Source organism: Lutjanus erythropterus, chromosome 6 (genome assembly GCF_056507025.1).
Source record: "Lutjanus erythropterus isolate fLutEry1 chromosome 6, fLutEry1.hap2, whole genome shotgun sequence".
Lineage (NCBI taxonomy): Eukaryota > Metazoa > Chordata > Actinopteri > Lutjaniformes > Lutjanidae > Lutjanus > Lutjanus erythropterus.
In genome coordinates this window covers 22,958,514-22,970,014 of record NC_139322.1, presented here as the reverse complement: position 1 = coordinate 22,970,014, position 11,501 = coordinate 22,958,514, and the positions used below count along the sequence as shown (strand labels likewise).

Sequence of the window (11,501 nt, the reverse complement as noted above, 5' to 3'; positions counted from 1 at the left end):
AAAACAGAAAATAAGGCAAGTCAGGTGAACAGCTTGATCTAAACCGTATCAGAAACTTTCAGGATTGAGGTGCATCACGCTGAGGCTGAAGGTTTGTGTTCATCAGGAGTTTTCTGTAAAAGAGGAAAAACACTCACATGGATACATTTTATTGAAATGATTTAAGACACTGGACCTTTGCTGGCTGCTGTTTGTAGACAACTGAACTACAAGTATGATCATTTGCTAAATTAACTTCATCATAGTATTTGTATAACAAGATCAGTAATTACCTGATGAACCTAATTTATACAAACTGGTACATATTAATTCACTTCCAGTGGATTATCAGAACTTTATTTTGTTGTATGTTGAAAATGTGTGTATTAAATGTGCTACAGTAGGTTTTTTCCCCAATTCATCTATATTTTACATTAGATAATCTTTTAAGGTTTTAAATATCATACACTTTTTTAATCATTTAAAGTAAAAATACATTTTGTATCTTTAAAGTGAAATTTAGACTGTACTTAGTTTTATATTTTTACACACATATAATCCTGCCTTGATAATTGTGGAAACACCAGATTTTCTTCAGCAAGTGGCAAAGTGAAAACTGAAAATGAAAGAGTAAAGGTAGAGAAGAATAAAATTTGACACTTGAGTTCAGAGCAAGAACTTAAGCAGAACCGCTGTTAATCGTATCTATAACACAACATACAGAAATAATGAGTTGAGTAAAGTGAGGATGGTGGATTAGTCATAGATTTACATTTAAATAATTAAATGTACCCAGTAACTGTTATATACTAAAAGTGCAATAAATGAAAACAATAATTAAATTCATAAAAATACAGCAGATTAATATTATAATATGCAAATATGTTACTGAAAGTCATGTATGCAAAAAAATTGCATAATGTCTTTCAGTTCTGTCAAAAAGGTTTGGTAAACACATTAATTAAAAACAGGGTTAAATGAAAATATGCAGCATATAGACTTAATTCCATGAGCTGATGTTTTGGCAACAGTTTGTATTCCTCTGAGCTTAACATATTTATAGCTTCTGGGGCAGCTGGGTGTATGAAATAATAATGTAAATACACCACTGAATTAACATACTACATACAAAACAGTGAGAAGGCCCCATTCTTATATCATTTGATTCTACAACAGAATACATAGAAAACTTCCACTACTACTAACAGACCTTATTCACAGCAGCCATTCTAACATGAAATAGTAAAATTAAGGCTCCATTCCATTCAGGTCAAACAGAGTCAGGGTGCTGCTATTGTGTACGTGGCTAATTGGAAAGGCTCTGCTATACTAAATGGAATGGGACCTTAATTAGTATCACTGATAATACCTGTGTGTTCCCTACTTTATCCTATCAACATGGCTGCCATGAAAAAAGGTCTATTGCTGATTCAAAAGAGAGCAGCACTATGATAAATATTAACTTAAATGTGAAGCTATGACAGAGTAGAAATATATTCATATGTTCTCTCAGTATACAGTCAGTATGAACATCCAAAAATGAATCCAATCAGGAAAGTTTAAAGCACTTAAGCGCTCAGGTAGGAGTCTCCATGACAACACAGCAAACTCCAAAACAGACACTGAATGGACGTCCTTGAGGTGGGATTATTATGTCAATATCTGTTTCTAAAGTCAAGAGAGTTTAATAATCCTCAAACCTTTGATGCTATTTGTAAAAGATGTTTTTTGCAGAACACATTCCGACTTGTCAAAGTTCAGTTGTAAATAGAAAAATTAATTATGGCTGGATTTATTTTAGCTGCCTCAGTTTCACGGTTTTGGTTTTGTCCATGCTTGTTCTCTGTGACTTACTGACATGTTGAACTAACTGCTGTGAAAAACAACTGTCACTCACCCACAACCCTCACCTGTCTGTGTTAAATCTTACCTCCTCCCTCCACCTGGAAGTCGTCCGGCAGCAGTTTGTCCTGCCTGTTTCCGAGGGTGAAGGACAGAAGAGCCAGGAGGAGGGCGTCCAGGATGCTGATGATGGCCAGGATGTAAGCCCAGCGCACCGTGCAGTTCCCCAGGGTGTACTTAGATGTCCTCTGGCCACACATCCTCTTCACCTCCGGAGAGTCCCAGCCGTCCGGGTAGATCATGCAGCCCATCACCATCAGCACGGCTGCGGGGGAAGACGAAGGACACTGAGGTGGTGGAGCCGTGCAGTTATTACCCCTTGTGTGCTCTTACTTTGATAAATAATTATTAGGGAGGTTCTTCTGAGCCCCCAGTGCAGGATAAGACATGATGTACCCCCATAAAATGCCAGAGGTTTAATTTATTTATGGTGCAGTAGAGCAGAGGATGCTCAGTGGTGCTGTTTGCATGATGTACTGTTATGAAAGTTCTTAAATTTTAAACGGTCTTCATCATCTGCTAAAGTTTCCTCAGGGTTTTTACCAGCTTCTCTACTAAGGTAGATTAAAGTCTGAATTTTCCATCTATGTGAATTTTAAGGAATAGCTGAGTTATACAAGGTGGTGGAAAGTAACCAAGTAGATTTACTCAAGTACTGTACTTAAGTAAAACTTATTTCATACTTTACACTACAGTACATTTCAGATTTTCACTGCACTATATTTACTTGAAGATATAATAACAACTTTACAGATTTACTTTTACATTAAAAAAAAACATAATGAGCTTATAAAATAAAACACACTGTTAGATTAAAGGGACAGCTTACCCTCAAATAAAAAGAAACATATTATTCCTCTGGTCTGTATTGCTATTTATTCATCTAGATAGTTTTGGCATGAGTTGTTTAAGTTTTGGAGAGATGTGCCGTAGAGACGTCTGCCTTCTCTTGAATATAATGGAGCTGGATGGTTCTCAGCTTGTGGTGCTCAAAGTGCAAAAAATAACATAACAAATCATGACCCAGTTAATCTACTGGAACTACTTCTTCACTACTCCATTATTCTGTAAGTCAAGTGGTCTGAGAGAAAACTAGACTTCTGCTCCTCCTCTTACTCAAGACTTGATGACATTGTAATGTGAATCAGGAACCAACTGGTTACTTCACTTTTAATCATCTCACGACCGTCTCACGATTTGTCTGTTGACCTCTTGGAGACCATCTGACCTGGAAACCACTGGGGAAAATTACCTGACTGTATCTAAAGTAGTACTGAAAATGTAATATATGGTGATTTATATGTCACAGGACATTTTACTGCAGTACTGCAGTACTTTCACTACATTTTGTTGATAATTCTTTTACTTTAAGTTGAGATTTGTAACACCCTAGTGTTGAAAAAAACGGTACTGCTGTTCAAGTTCAAAAATTGGAAAAAGTTCTTTACACATTAGCTTTACATTAACATTGATAGAGTACTTTTACTTTTACATTGTTGTATTGGTACTTTTACTTGAATGAACAGTAGGTTTTCACATCAAAACACTAACAGAGGATGGACTTTCATGATGTAAAGTAGCGTGGGATCATGGGAGTTGATGAATTATTAAACAGACAGATTTTTATTCACATTATGTTTAGTCACGTTTGCTGACTGGAACGTGTCCCGTGTTTCTGAGGAAGTTAGAGGCGGTAAAGAGGACATGACGCCATCGACAAGTGACCAAATGAAACACACTGTTACCTTGAATGACATGAAGGATTTCTCTGGGTTTGAATATTGTTGGAAACATTTGAGATGATGTAAACACACACTTCAACAAAATACATAAGATATGTCTAGTTGTTTTTAAACATTTCAATGCAGAAATGTTACATGTTACAGCTTTAAGTAAAGGATTCTTCCTCCCCCACTAGTTATACTTTTTATGTTTGGCTGCTTTCCATTATCTCGGGTGTGAGTTTAGATCAGTTAACACCACAGTGACACCTGCTCATCTTACATGTAACTGATCCACCGTCAGAGGTGTCAGAGTCTGGCCTGAAACTAGATCCCTTAATTGGCCTCCACAGTTAAGACCAACACATCAGTACAAACACACATCACGCATGAAACCAGAGAGGTGACAACTGACGACACGATGAGTTTATCACTACAGACAGAGAGGCTCGTCCTCTCCTGTGAAGACCCACTGCTTCATTTTACAGTTTTAACATTCTGATTAATGAACAGGATTGTAAAGGTTTTGTTTGTACACTTTCATAGCCAACTGTAAAAATCTTTTAGATAGTTCGATGGTGATACTAAAGGAACTTTTGAAAAGTAGAATAAATGGTGGAATCGTTTGTTAACTGTGACCCTTGACCTTAACTCATAAAATAAATAGGTTGTTGGGCACTTTGAACTATGAATTATATTTTATCGATTGATCATATATTTTTATATAGATTCTTAAGATTAAATAGTAACTTAAATACTCTATATTTAATACTAAAGAATTTCCATGTTGCACTACTTTATACAGTATTTCTGATCCGTAACATCTCAGAGGAAAATATTGTACTTTTTCCCCACTTTTATTATTTGACAGCTGTAGTTACTAGTTATTTTTTCAAAAGAAAGAAAATATAAAATGCAGTTAGTTCAAGATTGTAACAGTGGCTGACCTTGATTTGCCCTCGTGTCAAGTCTTATATGTTTGTAAGTCGTAGCAGTAAGACTTGTCCTGTCCTAACTTTTCAGATGATTTTATTTAACGTTAAACTGTTTGAATCCCAGAGATCAAATCCAGTATTTCACTAAAATTCAAATATTAGAACAAGCCCAAAACATTAATCTTTTTTTTTTTTTTTCCTTCTTTCCTTGCCTATTCATCATCTTATGACCACTTGGATTTATCTTTGGAGGGGCCTAGAATCACTGGACTAAACAACAGAACTACACTGTATGAGGTAACTAAAACTAGCTCCACTGATCAGCCACTAGTACATTGTTTTATCAGTATTAACAACCTGACAATGTAAAATTTGCAGAAGAACTTTTACTGCTGATACTTTAAGTACATTTTTTAATTATAATACTTATTTAATACTACATTAAATAAGTGTAGTGGAGTAAAATATAAAATAAACACAACATTAACCTCTGAGATGTGGTGCCGTAGAAGTATAAAATAACGTAAAATTAAAGTGCTCAAGTAAAATACTTTAAAATGATACTTAAGTACAACACTGAAGAAAATGCTTACCTGAGGCCAGCTGCATCCATGCACAGATCTTGTAGACGTTCCCTGCGTTGCAGAAGAAGAACAGGCTGAAGCAGACCATGGTGCCCACGATCAGCAGCATGGAGGACCCCACGAAGAACATGGCGGTCCTGAAGGCCGGTGACGGGATGGAGGAAAAGTCCAGCACGCTGCCCTTACAGGTGAGCTCTGAGGTGAGCGCGTTGCCGATGCAGTAGTGGAAGAGGCCGAAGTATCCCGCCTGTGGGGTGTTGACGCTGTCCCCGATCCAGTAGGGCTGGATGAACACCACCATGGTGATGATGACGAAGCAGATGGTGAACACGGCCCACATCACCCCGATGGCCCGAGAGTTCCTCACATAGTTGGTGTGGTAGATTTTAGCAGCCTCCTGCGCTGGAAGAAGATCCATGTTGACAAAATTTGTATCGGACAACTTTTAGAAAACACAGTCAGCTTTTCTTAAATATTTTCTATCTTTGGTAAATAAACTGTTTTACGCTGCAATCATATGTCTTGAGTCTTTGAGCGCCACAGCGCAGACACACACCTGCTGCTGCTGCTCTGCACTGAAAGAGGCTCAGGATTCAGCACGCTGGACAGCACCTCCTCTCTAATTAATGACACTGATCTGACGTCAGATAATGACAGCTGTCTCACAATGTGGGATCACAAACACAAGCTTCACTACAGTGGTGGAGAGAAACTAATTACTGTTTTTACTGTAACTGTGATGTTGATTTTTATACAGAATCTGAGTAATTTTCTTGTTGATGATCTACCACATTTTTTTCCTTTAAAGAAGCTTTAGTATATATGTATATATAAAGAAAAGGTCATTCTGGGGGGACTGATCCTTTAATGATGACCTCTTGTAACAGCTACATGGAGGACCTTAACTACCAAAATAGATAATGAAATAAAGAATTGACTCAATAAATAAATTAATATACCTGTATCTGGAAATAAATAGGGGCAAATACAGATAGGAAATATTTAGTAAATAAATGAAATTAAACAGGAAAGTAAATAAATAGGAAAATTGATATAAATGTAAATCAGTACATAGGTGAATGAAACAAAAATCAATTTATGTCACATTTTTATATAATAAAGTAATTTCTACATTTAATATTAATATTGTTTTGTTCATTTAATGGTATATTAATTTGTTAATTGTATAATTTACTTTTTATTTATGCAGTTGCTCTCCTCCATAGTTAAGTACCAGTTACAACCATAATTAAGTATTTCTTTTGAAGATGACTTTAAGATAATTCTCGAAGCAAGTGATCTAATTATCTTAATATTTTCTTTTAAAATAAGATCATCGTTTATAATTCCATATAATATACAAATAACTAGGATGTTTAAATGAGCATATATTGAGAACTGAAACATTAATATTTTGTAATTATCAGATTACATGTAGTCTACAATTCTGTTAAAGTATATTTGTCCCCTTTGAAAGTCGTCTGTAACTTTTTGAACCCTTTTGGTTCAAATTAAATGATCACCAAGAAAATAATATATCTTTATCAGAAATATAAAGGGACTAATTTTCACAAAAACTGCAGTTTTTCCGATTCCTCTTCTTTTTAAATGTCATAATGTGATATTTAGAGAACTGCTGTCTTGCTGAGATTTATGGCTGATACACGAGAAGCTTAAAATAAAGTTTTGTTGATATAAAAATTCAATATTGTTCCAGCCGGGTCGTCTTGTTGTTCTGCCGTTTATCTGAAAACTTACTGTCAGTGACAGGAATACAATAAGGATTGTATTTTGATAAATACAAAAAACCCACAGGGTTAGATTATGGCTTTTGATTGCTGTTGCTGAGAGTGTTGGGAGTCCAGCTGCATCACACAGAGAGCAACAGTGGCGTCTGTAGTGGCTTAGAAATGGCACAGATGTGAAGAAGCGACACGACTCACATGTGGGCAACTTCAAATCACACAGCACACTGGTGTTTGTCAGAACCAGCTGGTCTGTGATGCTTGATATCAAAACAGAGATCTTTTTAACACTGGTGAGTCCAACTTGTTCTGTTCCCTCTCTCAGTCCCTGCTGCTGTTTTTCTGTTTTTAATTGCCCCTCTGTGGGCTGATGAGTTACCATGTTCAAAACCAGAATTACATTTTAGCCAAAACACTGAATCTCATTTTCTGCATGTCCACTTTCTAATTAATTTAAATCACAACAACACATATAGTTTCACTGCTTCCACATGTTTTCTTTTTTGTGTCATATCTTTTTTGTTTGGGATGACAGCAGCACACTCTTAGAAATAAAGCTGCTAACTAGAACAACTAACTAGAAGCATTCTTTGGCTTGTTGCTGTAGTAGAACCCTTTTTAAAGGTGAAACCTGGAAACATTTTAGAGGGTTACCTAGAACCTGACATAAAGAAAAGGTTCCACCCAGAACCCCTTATGAGAGGTTCTACAGAGAAACCTCTCTAGGAATTCTATTGTGAATCTTTCCACCTTCTAAGCGTGCAAACAAGAACCGACCTGGCGGGTTCTACCAAAAAACAATTTATATTCCAAGGGTTTCATCCAGAACCTGTCCAGGGATTTCTACAGAGAACCCTTTTATATGCTAATGGTTTCATCTAGAGCCCACCCAGCAGGTTCTACAGGGTACCATTTTATATTCCAAGGGTTTCATCTAGAATGCAACAAGGGGGTTCTACTAAGAACCTTTCAATGCTCCAAGGGTTTCGCCTGTAACCCTCTTGTCTTCTGAGGGTTCTGTGAAAAACCACATTGTATTCTACAGATGAGGCAAGAATATATGGTGTATAAACATATATTGTATATAGTGGTCATCAATCATTTTAACAATCTATGTTACAATGATCAATGTTTAAACTCAGAAAAAATCAAACAACTAATGATGAGTATTTTTTTTTTAAAGATATCAATCATAACACAAGTTAAAATATCTTGATTGAGGAGATCACAGATACATGAACATTTATAAATAACACTTGAAACATGGGTAGACATTTGAATATTGGAATGGTTGAGGCTGAGGATCTTTTAATCTCGGCCCTTCAGGCAGATCCCTTTTGGAACCCGATTTTTCTAAGAGTGTATCCCCTTCATCCTTCAGTTACAGTTCAAACAAGCAGCCTGAGAGCCTCCTACTGTACATGACACTGAGCCACATGTAGGGAAAACTGCACAGGGATGAGCAGCTGTCCTACTTCCCCGGGGGATCACTGACGCCTCCCTGCAGCTCAGGAAGGACAATCAACTGCCGGTGGGGGGGAGCAGAGACGAAAACACGAGCTCTGTCTGTAAGACACACAGTCAGAGAGGGATGAGACATCCCAGTTTAGATAGAAAACGACTAATCAAACCCAGTCTGCAGAGGAAAGATGAGGAAGAGCTGCTTTTGAGTGCTGCTCTAATGAGGCATAATCTCTGATACGTGTGACAGCCTCTGAAGAGACTGACTGTCTTGTTAAGATTGCATCAAGCCATTTCTACAGAGAAGCCTTGAAGAGCATCTCAAGACGTGGAAGAAATGACTGAAGATGGACAGGTATCATCATACACAAACACACAGGGTATACAGTGCACTTATAGGAGAATTACCCTCTTTAACTGCTTTTATAACCTGCTGCAACAGTGAGGGCTGGTGTTGTTTTTACCTTGTGATTCTCTCTCTCTCTCTCTCTCTCTCTCTCTCTCTGTGTGTGTGTGTGTGTGTGTGTGTGCGCGCGCACGTCATCATGGTGATGGCAAAATGTGGTTCTGCAGCTGCTGTAGTGGAGGTAGTTTTCAGTATTTTGCCAGGTGTTTATATCTTTGAGTTTTGTGTGTGGATGTGGTTTGAATCCTGAGCACTCATGTAATAAAGTACTTAAAAAAAACCCCAAAATTATACCTAAACATCCATTACTTAAAGTAGGGCATGAACATACTGCTAACTTGAGATTAATGCTGGTCAGGTCTGATGTTGTACCTGCAAAAAAATAATTTTTCTTTATCATCCACCAGGGCATTATTTGTGAGGATCATGCACACAGTACCATGTACATACCATGTGAGTAAGAGGTGCTATGTTGTTCCAAAAGGAATCTAATCTATTTTATAAAATGCCCATGTGGTTTAGCACGCAAAGAGCCCTAAAAACCAGCATAGCGGAGCACAGGAGCTGCATTAGGACCGTCATAACCAGGTGGCAGTGCATTTCAGAGAGGCAAATCACCCAGTGGCCTCTCAGATACATTGGCATCAAGCATGTTAGAGCTCCAAGCAGAGGAGGTGATTTATATACCCTCCAAAGAGAAGACTTTTATATCTTCACTCTCCAGACTCTCACACCTAGAGGTCTGAATCATGACATAAAACATTTCCTCTGAAATATAAAAAAAAAATCGTGGCAGTATGAAAAAGTGAACATGCTTGTAAAAATTTTGGTTTTATTTGTACAACTATTGTAATGTGATCTTACTAGAGGAATATTGATACCTAGAATCTGTGTACGATTTGTTTTACCTTTTTTCCTTCTATCTATAATAGAATATTCTTGTGTTTAAGTTGTACACTAAAACCCTGAAAATCTTACATGCTGGACCTTTAAAGTCAAACTAATAAAAGTCTTTAGTCAAATCCAAAATCCACTTACGCTGCATTCAGAGCCTCTGGTTATGAATTAAAAGATAAATTCATGACCATCTGCTTTTGACCCAGAGCAGAGCTGCTGTCTTATAGCTCCCAAATGAAGATGAAATGTGAGTCTGTCTAACAGGCTGATGGGCTGGATAGATAGCAGATGTCAGCACAAGGTGAATAAATACAAAACTCTAAACCCGTTTTGATTTTACAATGTTTTTTTTCCATCACAGACAGGATCTGACATTAGCAGAAGGATAAATGTATCTAACTGTTACCATCTCATTACAAACTAAAGAGTATTCGCAGCTTTGGAGGAGCCGCCGTCTCCTGAATATAAATCCAAGTAGCATTTCTCTTTCACTTTACTGGAGAGAGTGACACTTTGTTTGCATTGGCTTTTCAGTCAATTCACCGCCTGTCATTCCAGAGCTTTTTAGCTCTTTTTCTGCAGTGAAGTGAGTAGAAGAGAGCCGTCTTCAACAAAGATTTTTTCTTTGTGCCACGGAGCAACTCCAGCAAATTTTAGACAAAACTGAAGTTGATGGTGCACCATGTCAGAAAGACGTCTCAAGGCAGAGGACAAAGGTAACAAAGGAACTTAAATTACAGTAGATTGCAGGAACCAGCTGACACAGAGTGAATCGGAGGCTTTTGGCACGTCTGAGTGCCCTGCAGCTCTTAGACAGTTGCTTTGTGTGACTGGGAATCCTCTCTAGCCATCAGCCAATCCAGGCCCTATCTTTTCGCTCAAATGTGGATTTCCTGACTGTAACCAGGTGACAGAAAACTGTCAGAAAATCAGTTCAGATTTCTGTCCTCAGAAAGTCTGTTCAGACACAGGTTATAAGCAGGTACTTATTCTGATACAGTCACTGATTATCGATTAAAAAATTTAGTCAAGGACCTAATCCAACAATCTGAATATTAAATCAATGTAACTCGATTACTTTCCGTTACTTCTGGATTGTCTCAGTACCGAATATGAAGAAATTGTTTAGCATGTTATTATGTTTGTTAGGTTTAGTAACTGGAGCTATTCCTTCCTTTGTTATGTGTTAATGTACATTTAGATTATATATCTTGTTAAGAATGCTGTTCACACATGAAGTAACTGGATTTCTGTGTAGCTAACGTTAGCAGTTTGTTTGATTAGCTAACACTGGAGATGTAGTGGAAGCTCCTTCATTCAGTTTTAAAATATATTGAATACGTTCTGGTCAACAAAAGTTATTTTGTATAATTATAAAGCTGATTTCTGTGATTATTATTGTGGTATTTATTGATGTTTGTTTTGAGTGCAGAGGTTGGCGTGGAGAATTAAAATTCTGTACCAGTAAATGTTCAATAAATGTTGATATGAGATACTTTTAATTACTGCATCATGGACAACCTCAGGATCTACTACCTAAACAAACTGTATGAGAGTCACAGATCTATAGCATTTACACAAAAAAGACTTAGAGAGAGCAAATATTTTGGTTCTTTACTTCAGATGAGTGATTTTTTAAGCAAACCTGATGGCTGAGCTCTTCTGCCTTGTTGCTCTTAGATCTTGGGGACTCAGATTTGTTTATCGGTTTGTTCAATAATTCTTGTGCCTCACTGCAGTTCAGAGAGGCTGTTACAACAATTCGCCACATCGGCTTCCTGTGTGGAAAATTCACAAGTGAGAGAGGCAAGAAAGAGACAAAGTGAAGACGGGTACAAATGAACATTTTCCATGACAGAATGACAGATTGC

The 11,501-nt window shown here is 37.2% G+C and overlaps 1 protein-coding gene across 2 annotated transcripts; it reads right to left on the bottom strand.

Moving 5' to 3' along the window:
• Positions 1-69: 69 nt before the first annotated feature.
• On the bottom strand, positions 70-5,803 carry lhfpl5b (LHFPL tetraspan subfamily member 5b). Of its 2 annotated transcripts, XM_084721215.1 has the most exons (3): positions 5,131-5,803; positions 1,910-2,146; positions 70-113 (listed from the first exon to the last, which is right to left on the bottom strand). In XM_084721215.1, the coding sequence occupies exons 1-3, from the start codon at positions 5,537-5,539 to the stop codon at positions 103-105; spliced, it is 657 nt and encodes a 218-aa protein (XP_084577341.1). In that variant the 5' UTR covers positions 5,540-5,803; the 3' UTR covers positions 70-102. The 2 variants fall into 2 exon arrangements, with proteins under 2 accessions (XP_084577341.1, XP_084577343.1); XM_084721217.1 differs by lacking the exon at positions 70-113 and having other exon boundaries at positions 1,880-2,146.
• Between the last annotated feature and the right edge of the window lie 5,698 nt (positions 5,804-11,501).